General features: G+C 32.0%; 1 protein-coding gene across 1 annotated transcript in view; it reads right to left on the bottom strand.

The window, feature by feature from the left end:
• Positions 1-14,969, bottom strand: part of Cht7 (chitinase 7) — a 74,201-nt gene that overhangs the window by 37,860 nt on the left and 21,372 nt on the right. The window contains exons 2-3 of the mRNA XM_085198093.1: positions 2,726-2,804; positions 1,546-1,748 (exon numbers count right to left, since the gene is read on the bottom strand). Coding sequence (XP_085054219.1) covers positions 1,546-1,748; positions 2,726-2,804 — 282 coding nt within the window. The remainder of the gene's footprint in view (positions 1-1,545; positions 1,749-2,725; positions 2,805-14,969) is intronic.

The following is a 14,969-nucleotide window of genomic DNA, read 5'->3' as shown; positions in this document are numbered from 1 at the left end:
TTATATTATGTTTAATTATAAGTAAATTCTACCATTTATGAAGATTTCTTTTTTTATACCGCCTCATTCTACGAACTCAGTCGTGGCGCGGGTACAAGCGTCTGTTTGAAAACGACGACGAAGGTCATAGGTTCGATCTCCACTCAGTTAAATGAATAATTTCTTGAAAATATTAAGTAAGATCTCTCTATCTATCTAAGACTAAGATAACAATATTTCAGATCCGCCACTCAATATGGCATATGTTGAAAATTGCATAGAAAGTGGAGACTTAACACTAGGTTCCCTCTCCCTACCCTGCATACGCAGGATACATATAATTAAAAAATATATCATAATTTATTCAATATAAGTTACTTATGTCCTTACATATTTTATTGACCTAGCTACCACCGCAGGAAACTTAATTCCGTTAGCATAGTTATACTTGTATAACAAGTAAGTATGAAGGAACCTTTACAGCACTATCGATTTTGAAGGTCGACTGGTGTGCGTTCAAAAGCTGATATCCGCGTTTTGTATCTCTTTATATATCTTGTTCTAAGTATCATTGCATCTGGGCTCTTTTTTGTGAGTTTAAGAATATGAATATTTTATTTTATATTTTATATATAATTATTGGTGCAGGGGCATAAGAGTGTGAACGCGACGGATGTGGCTTCGATTCTCACTCGGGGGATGAATTATTATTTGTTAATATTTTCATTTCTTTCGTCTAGTAACAAAGCAAAGCGCGGCGTTAAGTTCCGCCATACAAAACACAATGTCCCCACCATTCATCGGAATATGGGGAACGTAGTGTCTTAACATAAGGTTCCCTTTGTCTACACTGTATGGGGGGTATACAGCGTGAAGCTGATTAAACAAAGGCTTGAAATTTATTCATACAATTTAAAGCTTAAAATGCTTTTTTTACTATATAGATAACTGATTAGATGTTAGAAAAGTTATGTTAATCTCAAGCCAATGTCAATCGGTCATATCCGTTGTCCTTGCTGTATAAGCGATATGTATCTACATATTATATACATGGTGTTCTAATTAATTGAACTAATTTACATTAGCACGGAAACATTCATCAGCTAAAGCAGCAGCAAATTTTTATTATTGTAGTAAATTTTTAAGTATTAATGTTATGAACATTAAAGGTTTCTTAGTTTCTTAGTGTTTCAAAATTTTTATTTTAACTGCTTATTGATTATTTAAAAAGATATTGCGATAAAAAAAATATTAAAAATAAAATAGTAATTCATTTCCAGAGTAAGAATCGAACCTACAAACGTCGCGTTTTTAGTCACTGTGCCTCTACATAATGACGATATCTGCAAACTAATAGAATATGCAAAAGACTACGCATAATGGTATAGCTGAATATAAAATATTTAAATATTTAATTCAATTATTTTTGCTAGAAATCATTCTTGCAATGAAAACCAAACAAAAACATATTACCAAATTAAGTAACAAAAGAATATTGTGAAAAATAATTGGACCAAACTATTGGAATCATATGAAATATTTAACAATGATACAAAATAATTTTACCTTATATCCATCTTTATTCTTATGATCATCAGTTCCAACGGAATTGTCAATAGCAGCTGAGGACTTCCTGCTGGCTAAGGTGGGTCGACCTCGTATCTTCGGTCTGTTCACGCTAGCGGATATAACCTGATCTGTAGTTCTGGATGAGCTGGTCGATGATGTTGTGGACACTTTGCTTGGTTTCCGCAGTCTTCTTCTTACGCCTGGAAATTTTTGGATTAGTTAATAATTGTTACTAATATTTTTATATAAAGTAAACCTATATAAAAATGGTGAATTTTGAAAACTTTTGTATAGTCGATTTTCTCTTAAAAGCTTAAAGTTCTATTAACCGATAAGAAAAATAGTGAATTCTGCATTACTTCTGTATGCTGCCGTGAAACAAAGAAACAAAAATCTTTTTATATTTTTTTATTAGCTGAGACATTGTGTTTGTATTTTTGTGAAATTTAATATATTTACCATACCAGAGCAAAAAAATATATTTCATCAAGTGGGAATTGAACCCACGGGTGTGCTGCTTCACCACGCCTATTATTATTATGAAATAACTTATTTGACAACATAAAATATTATTAAAATCAATATAATCCAAATAAATTACATTCAACAGTTTCAATAATTTAAACACAATATAAACCCTTCATAACGTGAAGTGAGTCGAATGTATCGTACATAAATAATATTATAACTTAAATAATATCAAAGAATATTAAACCTTAACACTTCAAATTAAAGTCTAAAATCCAATGTTTCCTCACTCGTCCCCACGAGGCATTGAATTCAAAATAAAGGAAATTTATTACTCAATATTGCTTGGAAAACAAAGTAAATGTGTCCAGTGGAAATATACTTTGAATATTTACATATTTCTTGTATTCTAAGAAAATATTTAGTGGCTCCACTCTCTGTCGCCGATTTCAACTATAAAAATACGTTAAGACACTACCTTTTCACTTAATTAGATTTAGTAATATAAAATATTAATTATAAATACGTTAATATCAACATTAATTTCAATGAATGAGAATTAATTTATAATTTTAAAGTAATTCATGCTTTTTAATTTTAAACTAATATCAATTGTTCGTTTAGGATTCTTATCCATTTATAACATCTATGTATATTATTCTTATTATGAAGCAAAAAAAGAGAAAATTATCACTATTTTAATACTTACTCGTTGAATCTGAGGTGGGGGTGATGACGGCGATTATAAGAAGAACGGTGACCGTCCACCGTAACAGTCTTGGTGGCAACTGTAACAACACATAATAATAATTAAGAAACAATATAATAATAGTAAATAATAATACGGAGAGTTTTAAGACATTCCGTTTCTCATATATCACCCTGTTCTCTGTAAATATAACGAGTGGCGGAATTTAACTAGACGCTTTGTGTATCAAATGAAAGCGTCCGTCGAAGAGGGAATCGAATTTACAATATCCATTTATTGATTATTACAGCTTGGCGCTAGGCTGCTACACTACGACGGTCTTAAATTTTGTATTCCTTTAAAAAAAATAGTAAAAATATTTTTAGGTCAATATAGTCATTTGTCCCAAACGGAAATTGAACTTAGAAGTAGTGTGGTTTATAGGTATTTGGACCCCTGATTTGTCACATTGATTTTGTATCTAAAGTAAAATCTAAGTCCTAATAAATAAATTATAAAACTATAAATACTAGTAAGAAAGATTGCTATTATTTGTTATTAGTAAACATTAGTAATTAAACATTAATAATTTAAATTAATCTATGTTAAAGCTTATTATATAACACACGTTACACACGTTTACATTGTATTGGGGGATAAAATTAATATTACCTTCCACGTGGTCTAATATCCCCTATGCATTATTCATAGGCTGAAATTGTGCCTCTATCCGTTCTTGATTTACAGCCCAATATATGTAAGCAATAGTGCCTGTGAGTGTGTTACCTTATTTACCGTATATAAAATAGATGAAAATCATATCTTTTTATGGAAATAGTCTTTTTTTAGTCTTTTATACTGCACTGGATAGATAAAGGGAACCTGGTATTTATACACTGCATATATTTTTTAGCCTTAAGAATATTACTTCGGGCTTAGATTGAGGAAATGAAAGTATTATAAATACTTCACTTAATTATTTATTTTAATATAATATTGACCTTAAATGTATTATACGATTATATGTGTAGTATAAATAATTTAAATACAATATTATCAAGACGTTTTAGCATAAATAGCTGGATTTGAATTAAACATAGATTTTACTACAATTTAATTCAGTTTTCTATGAATATAAAATCCCTTTAAGTCGCAAGAACGATAAAACGCGATAATAAAATTTCAATATCCTTCAAAATTCAGTTTTATTCATAATCCATTATTAGACGAGACTTAGAGGAATATTCACTTACGAATTGGACTCCTTAATAGTAAAAAAAATAAATCGTCTAACTGTTAACACGATAATTGTATGTTCGATTACCACTCGGAGTAATGATTTATTTTCATTTCTTTGCTCTGTTAACAAGACGAAGTGCGGCAAGGTCTTAAAAAATGGGTGATGAGAGGGAAACCGAATGTCTCAACCTATCCTTCTGCTTACCCTTGTTACTTTATGCGGGATACACCGTGAAGCACCGTGAAAAATAAATATAATACCTATAATCCCGTTAGGACTTTTAACTCAAATACCAGTACAAAATTAACTATAAAAACAAAAAACTCACCTACCCAACTACACCGGGTGACCTGAATAAAAATTTCCAACTTTTTCACAATTTTTACATTCTAACTTTGAATTGAAATATTTTTAATAGAGTCAGCTAACTAATGCTAGATATGAATGTATGTATTCTGGACTCATACATCCCACAAATAAATATTAAAAAAACCTTCGTAAAATGTTACTGTAAAACCAATAACGAGGGAACTTTATAAAGCTGTGCTTTCGAGTTTTTTCACTGAAAAGTTACTAATTTTAAAGGTAAACGCGTACCTTTGGAGTGGTGGCAGCCACTCTAGTTGTTCGCTTTGGTGTTCTTTTTTGACGTTTGCCAGCCTTTTATGTGTGGTTTATAGTGGTAGTGATGAAAATCATAAAATTTTGAACGGATATTGTGTTTTTTTAGGTTCAAGCTGTACCCTGTAAATTAAGGGATCCTAAAAACCAGTCTTCCTGCTATCCTGCCTTCTCTCTTTCCGCCGAATTCTAGAGGCATTGTGTATATGAAGATATTATATATTAATTTCCTTGAATAAGAATCGAACTCACAACTTGTCGCGCTTACTGCTACAAAGTTTATTTATTTATATAAAATATGTTGAAAATATTCCTTCCTGAATAGTAAATTCTCGTTTACAACAACTGAACTCAAGCAAACTACACTCGTTATGTTATACTTAAAGCTTAAATCTAAAACCCAATTCATTGTAATTTCCTATGAATGCCGAACACAAACTTTAATCGGTATTAATTATAATCTAAATTAGAAAGTACTGCAGGAAAAAAAGGTTTTAAAACATAATTTATTTGTTTATTTTTGCATATCTGGCCATAATCACTCACAGAGACAGTAAGCTTAATAGCTTAGCTAAAATTAGCCTAACATAATTTTAGTATTAATTTTAGTAATATTTTTTTTAGCCTAAAATAATTTTTAGGCTTCCTTTTATTTTTTACTTGTTCATACAACAATTTTTATTAAAAAACGTAAACCAAATTACATCTATCCTAACGAAACGGCTTGAGTTCCACACAACACACAATGTTTCGAAGACGGAAATTAATTCTATTTGATCTGCCTTAACACTAGGTTCCCTCTAAACGGCTATATGGGACACATTCCTTCCTTTTCAGTTATATACAATAGTTTCGTAAATATGCTGTCGCTATGCCATAACATTTTATGATGGACTTCCAAACCCTGGCTTCAGCTTGTTCCGCTATACACTTACCGGTGAAATGCAAATTTGAGTTTTACGATCTAATGATATTGCAGATTTTAGTACAATAACAATAAAGACAATCGTTAAGGGATTTACTTGTTTTGTCTACGGATTGGAATTTGAATTTAGGATAACATAGCTTAGTAGTTATTGAGATAGCATGTATTTTGAATTTTGTTGGTTATGTTCTGGCTTGAGGCATTTTAAAATAATTATAGGGATTTTTTGTTAGCTTTATTTTTACTGGAGTACTTATGAAGAACGGAGCCCCAAACTTCACACATGTTTCACCTAGTCCACTGTTATGAACCTCTTCATAGAGTATTTTTTTGGTCATGTATCTAGGCAATAAAGGCAGTTCGTAGATAAATCACTAGTAGATACAGCGTTGAGTTCCTACATTCACAACTCCTCTAAGCTCGCAAGTGAAGAACGATCCAAAATAAAAAAAATGATAAAGTAAAGCTATTTATAATTAATTGCTCGACCTGCCTTATGTATCTAGGAAATAAGGACAGCTCCCCGAGCGCTTTTAATTTTAAACCTCCACAATGGGGCGGTTACCACTAAAAAGAAAAATAATTAAAACGTTCATAATTTCTCAAAGAATATTAGTTTGTGATGTAGAAATGTTTAACGTTTTGAGGCCAGTCGTGGCGTGGGATATATGTAAGCGTACGACTGTAAACGCAACAGGTTGTGGATTCGATTCCCACTCAAGGAAATGAAGTATTTTATATTTTCATTTCCTGTTCCGATTTCTGACAACGAGGCAAAACGAGATCTTGAGTACTGCTCAAGATACCTCAAGAACTCGGCGGAAAGTGAGAAACTGAAGTGACTTGACAGAATGGAGGATTCCCTCTAGCTACCCTGCCATGTGCAGTACACAACAGAAGCTCAAGCTGAAGCTTGTGAGCTCGATTTCCACTCGAGGGAATTAATGATTTTCATGTCCTTCCATTCCATTCGATAGGCTATATCTCAAAAATTGGGAAGTCCTTGGGGAACGTTAACTAACGGACGGTTACGGTACTTAACAATAGGTTCCGTCTGCCGTCCCTGTAACGCAGAAGAAATCATGAAGCTTTTTAATAATTACGAGTATATCATGTTTATTTACTTTCTACTCTTTGCTCATTCTCAAGATTAAAATCTTGACTCTTTTTATTGTTGCTTAATGAAACACTACGGCTACACTAGTAACGATGCGATTGAATATTTCATACTTCCGTTCTGTTATTACTTACTGATTGAGTGTATTTTTTTTTTTCATTTTCCCGCCCTGGTAAGATAAAACGTGGCGTTAAGTTCCGCCACCAAAATTAGCTCGAATTTGATTGTAAAATGGATGTCGGAGTAAATTGATACTAGGCTTTCGTTATCTACTATTATAGGGCAGGTAGAGGGTGCCTTGGAACCCAGTATTGAGACATTTCCTTTCCCTACTTTCCATCGAATTCTGGAGGCGTTAAGTGTTAAGGGGCGTAACTCAACGCCGCACTTTGCCTCGTTAGCAGAGCATTGAGAACATTCAATTCCTCGAATGAGAAAAAACTATTAACATGTAATATTTCCCTCACTTCGCATACACATTATTTTTTCAATCCTAGAATATTATAATGTTAAAAATAGGCCTATACAAAATTTTAAATAAATGAAATAATTCAGCTACAATGACTTCTTGACCTCAATGGTGTGGAAGCCTTGTTCCTAATGATTGTTTTAACACATGCGACGGCGGCGCTGACCCCGATGCCTAATTTGTGATTTTTATATATTTATAGTAGTAGTTCCGTATGTAGGTATGGGGTTCGATTCCTTTTTGACAAATGAATTAATTGTCTCGCTTTGATAACAAACAAAGCTCAGCGTTGAGTTTCGCTACTCAACAGTTTAGGCGGTGCGTAGGAACAGTGTCAGGTTCCCTTACAGTACCCTGCTCTATGCGAGAGTAAGTGTATAAAAATATAATAATTTTATTAAATATCAAACATTTACAATTTGAATTTATTTCAAATATTTTTTTATTTGTTAAAGTATTTCATATATGTAATCAACACAATTTAAATAAAAAATTCACAAAAATGCACACGACCTTGTATTTATGTGTGTGCGTGTCAAATTACCATTCGGCTTGATATGAACGATGCAATTTAGAATTTAATTTATTACTATTACTTTAGTACAGGCATTTTTTTTATCTATACTTACACTTTACGGCTTAAGAGTTTATTTGATTCAGCGCTGTAATCTCGAGAACTACTTGTTCGAACGAAAATTTATATTTTTGTGTTGAATAGTCCATAAGTTATGTTATATCACGTTAACCGATTCGATATAGTCCACTTTAGCTATTTGGGATTGGTAAATGGAACCTCTGAGTCTAGTGTTAAGACACTCCGTTTCCCATTAAGAGCAAAGAAAATTAAAATATGTTAAATATTTTTCTTGTTGATTCTTTCCTTGCATATGGAATTCATATGCACCACGATTACAATCAGCCGCTGTTACAAAGCATTACTATGGGACATTTTTACGAAAAAGAACCCACTACCCCTCTAAAAACACCAATCTACAATACAGTACAATCACTGAAAATTCAAGTACTTTAACAATTTACTTCAAAGCTGTATGCACAGCGCTAACGTTACTATATCACGCATGCGCAAGGCCAAATGAAAGGAAAAGGCCGCATTGTAGAGTATTTAACGTTTAGACTCGATACATATTTATTTTATTGTTTTTTATGCCGCCTCTTAACGCATGGTATGTCAAAAATTGGGCGGTAGTAGGAAATGGGTCTTAACCCTTTACCCGCTGTTGGCGGGATAAAGCGTGAAGGGGTATCTTATATATATTATCATTTATGATATTTTTTTTCTTTCTTTTTTTATCGAATCTTTTTTTTTCAACCACTTTTCTCTACTCAACATGCATATGCAGGTAGCGTAAAAATAAGTAAATATTTATAATATAGTAATATAATAAAATGCTCACTCTATTCTTACATTACACTATGTTTGAGCTTAGATAAGGTCATTTAGTACCGATAGGTTGGACCTTTAAAACTGGACACATGTACGTTATAAAGTAAATGAAACATTGTGAAATAAGCAAGCACTTATAGTATTATCAAAATAATAGTAGTGTAGGCACGCGGAGACGCAGAAGGAACCTGGAAACCTAGTGCTAAGGCACTCCGTCCCCATAAAGACACTTCTCGCCGAATTCTCGAAGCGTTGAGTATAGGGTGGCAGAACTTAACGCTGCGTTTTGCCTAGATACCAACAGCCCAACCCATAGTTGAGCTCCGCTACTCTGCACGTAACATCTTTTTAAGTGGACAACGAAATTTCTAAACTCTAGGCGTTCCTAGGCCATTATAAGGTAAAAAAATTATAATTGATTATTATTTTAGTCAAAAGAAAAAGGAAGCTTATAATAAATCAAAATACCACATTGTTAGTATCTATAATCGATCATCATCTTTCATAATCATGACGTGTTCAATATTTTTATGAGCAACAGGTCTAAGTATGATATGGATACGTGTGTATTATAGAGAAATATTCTAAGAAAGTCCAAGATTCGATTCTATTCTATACATTTTAAAATTCTATAAAATATCAATATGAACTTTTTTTATAATATAAAAACTAGCTTTCACCCACGATTTCGCTGGTAGAGTCAAATAATTATTCATTGTATTTGACAATTAACTTAGATATATCGACTAAAGTAATAGAATATAGTCTATAGCTTTCCTCTGTGAATGGACTACATAACGCAAAAAAAAAAATTCGAACCAGCAGTTCCTGATATCCGCGCGGTTCACCAAATAAACTTATTCATAATATAAGGTTAATATTTTTTTTTCTAAATATTTCTTGTTCTTTTTAGTAGGAAAAATTTCAAAGGAAATTCGAATGCAGCACAAATATTAGTACTAGGAAGTAAACTGATAAATCTCTAATAAGCCTTTTTTGGACAACTCGACCTAGAAATGATTAGTGAGGTGCTTAATAAAAAATGTTTTATTTTTTCTTTATTTAATATATTTTATAGTGCTAAACGTATCCTTAGTTATTAAGAAACTAACAGTTACGAGAAGTAATAGCTTAGCATTCCACAGATGCAACATACAGTTGCTTATACCGTTGCAAGGCGAGGAGCTCCAAACACCAAATTCGTCAGTATAACCTAAATTCTATACAACAAAAGGAATATTTGAATCTGACGCCTGCCTATGTACGCGACGCTTTCGATTCGATTTCTCTGGTAACTAAGTAAAGCAAGGTCGTTCCGTCACTTAATGTCTCAACACGTAATGTAATGCGGGACGAAAGATGAACCTAAAAAACCTCTATTATTTTTATCCTGTTATTGATAGCATACAATTTCTCTATGGAGATGCTAAAAAAACTGTAAATTATCAATTTAAGATGAAAATGTCAGTAATTTGTTAATGTGCTTTGACTAATGTCATTTAAATTACAGATCGTTAGTTGATTTATCAAGAAAGATAACGATAGATATTACCGCAAAAATTGATCATAACGGTAACATTTCAAGTTTCGATGAAATATTATAAAATTTTTGGGTATTATTTTTTTATTTGCAAGTTTTTGAGGCACAAGCGTGTGACGGGACAGTTATAGGTTCGATTCCCAATCGGGATAATAAAATATTTAGTATTTTTATTTCCTCGCTCCGTAACGAGGCAAAGTGCAGCGTTGTTCGGCGTATGTTCTCTTTGCCTACATTGCTATAAGCGGGATACACCTTTACGCTTATAGCAGGGTACGCAAAAATAAAAACTTCCGCAATTGAGGATAGACAAGAGTTAAAATAGAATCAGCAAATGATTTCTCGATTTTTAATTCAGTTAATCACTCAGTCATGATGGTCTAAACATATATTAATATTGTATGTTATAGAGACAGGTTTGATAAAATTTCTTTTCTAATGTATGTTGATGTCAAAAAATAACTCGATTCGGGCGTTCATCGAACCGCTTATTTAATTGATTATACAAAAAATTTATAACAAGTTAGGGTCAATATAATCATTTATGTAAATGTTTGTTTATTTTATATGTGAAAACTGAAGACTTTTTTCTTCAGTCATCTCACATCGCGTTTACAGTCACACGCTTCTTTTTCACGACGGCTTTATTTTTAAACGGCTCAATTTTTAAATTAGCACAAATTGGAGACTATAGTAGTAATTTTAATCTATCTAATTATTCTTAAGTAAATCAAATAAAATTACCTTACTAAATATTACCTTAGAATAAGACAAATATATATCTTTAGTGTTTAAAATCCTAAAGAGTTTGACTTCTAAACAAAGGTCATTCTCATATAGTTCTTGTTCATAATGTAAAGGACAAATATATTTTATCATTTATTATTACGGTTGAAATTGTTTTCTTTTACTTATTTTAATACGAAGTTTGACATTCAAAATATTTTACTAAACTACTGAGTTTCAGACAGTGGTGAGGTGCAGGCGCATAACGCGTGTGACTATTAACGCGACGGTTGTAGGTTCTATTCCCAATCGGAGGAATGAAATATGTTATATTTTCATTTCCTCGCTTTGGTAACAAGGCAAAACGCGAAATTGCTTGCTTACTATAAAATACTTATACTTCTAATGTTTCTTAGTTGAATTTGAACGTGCAACCACCGACATACAAGATATTTTATCAAACATATCTCAAGCCACAAAAGAGGTATCATATAATATTATTTATATCATAAACTTTATGTAATAGAAAACCTGTTGAAGATGAGACCAAGGTAAATACTTAGCATATTATAATCGATTCAAAATATTAAGAATATTTAAGTAGGTATGACGCCCTTGTTGCAATGTTATGATTAGCTTATATGAATTCTATGATTAAGCTAACAATGTTCACGCTGTATCCCGCACATAGCAAGATAGGTTCAGGGAACCTGGGAACCCAGTGCTAAGACACTGGCGTACATTGGAACTCAATATTAAAATAAATAATCTTTGTAAAATAAAATAAATAAAATTTAATCACTTTCCTGCATATTCCAAAAACATTGCGTATTGTATAGAGCGAAACATTGCATTTTCTCTAAGATATAAAAAAAATATTTTTTTTAAATATATATTTTTTAATGTTTGTAGTTTGAAGGGAGAATACGAGTGGTTTTGTTATTCAATTATCGATGTTATATATAATGTATAAATGATATCGATATATCAAAACTGTATTTGCCCTTCACTATTCAAAAGAAAATTTGGCAAAAGTTTCTGCAGAATGTTGAATCAACGTAATTTGTAATTAGCCTGCTGGTATAAACTATGTACATACGTACGTATAGTAAATATCAACGTAATGGATTAATATATTTCTTTAGTTTTATTTTCTAGGGAAGTAGACAAAGCGCGGTGTTGAGTTCCTCTATTCAATTAGTTCCTGAGATTAATGTGTACAATCAAACATAAGCGAGGAGGACTAGTTGAGGCCAGTCGTGGAAAGGACACAAAACAGGTTATGAGTTCAATTCCCACTCGAGGAAACGAAGTATTTAATATTTTCTTTACCTCGCTTTGGTAACGAGGTAAAGCGCGGCGTTGGACACCGCCACTCAACACGCAATTCCTTCAGCGCAAAGCTAATCAAAAATGTATATGAAAAGTTATCAAAAATATGGTAGAGTACAAAATAACGCCGACGTTGCAAACTTTATAATTTACAAAACCTTTCAGCTTTCGTTTTTAACAAATACGTCAAAACTTTAGATAAAGTTGCGGATCTAATTTCCCTGTGACAGGAGAGAGTAATGGACTGGTTGGAATTATATATTGATTTTTTTTAACTTCATGTATCTCATATAATAATATAATCTCCATAATATAATAAGGTAGATATGAATGTAGTGATAAAACACTCCGTCCTCCGAAGAAAGTGAAATATTTATTTACGTTTGTATTTCCATTTCTTCGCTCCGGTGTCGAGCAAAGCGCGGCGTTGAGTTCTGTCACTCAACACGCAATGCCTCCAGAGGTGGAGAACGGAGTATATTAACGTTCCTTCTGCCTACCCTGCTATGTGGAATTATTAATAAGTAATAATCCAATATCCATCCCCGAGTGGAAATCGAACTAACAACCGTCGCGTTACATATACGTACTTGCTTGTGTTACATATACGAGTACCTCACTACTAATAATATTGTATAAATATCTTTAATCTAAATCTTATCGAATTTTTTCTTCAAGAAACAGCATATTACTGCTAATAGTGCAATTCTAACACGCATTTAACATTTTTGCTGAGAAATTGACATATTGTATGTTTGTACGTTATTGTAATTAGAGCGTGATAGATGCCGGCACGCACACTGAAGTAAAATATAAAATGGCGGTTTATGTATATTTTTTTTATAGCTTCACGCGGCATCCCGCATACAGCAAGGTAGACAGAAAGAACCTAGTGTTAAGGCACTACCCCTTCTCTATTTTCCACCGAATTCAAGAGGCATTGCGTGGTAAGTGGCAGAACTCAACGCCGCGCTTTGCGTCGACACCAGAGCGGTCAAATGAAAACAATAAAAGTTTAATTTACTCGTGTGAGAATCGAACGAACCCACTCTGTCAGGTTTACGTTTACGTTGAAACGGTCATGGGTTCGATTTCCACTGGAGAGAATATGTACATTGTATTTATTTTTTCACTCTGATAACAAAAAGTAAAGTATTGCATATTTAAAAGTATTTTTACACAATATTGACTAATATTTAAAATGGTAAAAAATAACTCGTAAAATTGTAATCCCAAATTATAAATAGGCTATCTTTTTATAATTTACAAAAAAATAGCCTATTTGTATAAGAAATTTAAATACAATATTAAAATGACGTAAAAAAAACTATAGAGCACGTAAACGCTATAAAAATTTTTACGTTTTACGTTTATTGCTTATTTTGTAACGAGAGTCCGTCTCGCTTGTTAAATATTTCGGTAATTATCATTAAAAGTGTCCTCGAGATGAAAGTTAAGACTAACTTTGAGTTAGCGAGAGATTTTAGCAAATATAGAATATTTAAAGAAAATATTATATTTTAATTTTTAAGGCCAGTCGTGGCGATGCGTGAGCGCGACAGGTTGTGGGTTCGATCCCCTCTCGAGGTAATGAAATATTTATTTAAATGTCAAATAAAATATTTCCATTTCTTCGTTTTGATGTCGAGCAATGCTCAACAAGCAATGCTTCCAGAATTTAGCAAGAATCGGGAAACGAAAGTGTCTTAATGGTAACGGAGTATCTTAACAATAGGTTCCCTTAACAACCCCTTAACAATAAGTTCCATAGTGTGAAGTTATAAAGAAAAAGATAACAGATAGGAAGCTTTTACTACTTTTTTTCTAATAAATTGCGTAGTATATCCGAATCATTTAAATGGTCTAGTAATCAATTATATAAAAAGAAAACGACGCGGTCATGCGTCATTGGGTGCCTGGTGGTATGATGCAGTAGCTTATAGTGTTTTCTATATTTATTTATGAGTAGGTTAGGTTCTATTCTTGTTTGGAATAAATATTTGTACAGAGAAAAGTAAAGAGATAGTAATGAACTATTGCAAATTTAGTTATATAAAAAGAACGGTATTAAATTAAACGATTTATTGATAAAATAATTAATACATTTAACATAAAACCGGTCAAGCACGAATCAGACTCGCCTACTAAGGGGTTTTATTTCAATTTCATTCATTTTATTGTTTGTCAATGGTTAAAAATAATTTCTTTTTTTTTACTTATAGATAGGGAATTCTAAGTAAAACCTACAAAACTAATAAAAACAGTAATTTATCTCTAAAATAAAACCCTCCTAGTAAAGGCACTTAGGAATATCCATGAATAGAGTCGATTAACATAAAATTTTGCAATTTTCACTGTGAAATCGCAATATTCCTTGCCACTCTACTTATTTCGAATGACCGTAACACTTAGATTCAAAGGCGAAGTAATTGCTTCGGAAATCTAGATCTACAATTAAGATAATATTATATAGCTTGAAAATGCGTTCAATTTAGAAATAGAAAAAATAATTGAAATGTTTATTTTGTGATTTATTAGAATTTAAAAATCCGAAAGTTAAGTATTAAAAACTTTTTTTTAGATTCATGTGTCGTTCATATAATTATAACAGTGTAAATAGAGAGTACCAAGTGTCAAGACACTCTGTTGTCGTTCATTCATTGCTTATAAGTAATTACTACAATAATCTTTCCCCTGAACATAAATTAAACCCAGAACTATCGTTTTTACAGACGAAAAATATATACCCTATTCATCCATATCAAATACTCTATATCCGTTGCGGCCTAGCGGCACAGCGTCTGATTGTAAAGGGGTTCGATTTACACTCGAGGAAAAAAAATATTTTCATTATTAACTCTGAAAATATAACAAAATGCGGCCTTGATTT

The sequence above is a fragment of the Heliconius melpomene genome, chromosome 15 (genome assembly GCF_056956725.1).
Source record: "Heliconius melpomene rosina isolate 202511_hmr_F chromosome 15, ASM5695672v1, whole genome shotgun sequence".
In the NCBI taxonomy this organism is placed as follows: Eukaryota; Metazoa; Arthropoda; class Insecta; order Lepidoptera; family Nymphalidae; genus Heliconius; species Heliconius melpomene.
The sequence above is the reverse complement of the archived record's forward strand: the minus strand, read 5'-3'. Positions and strand labels throughout refer to the sequence as shown.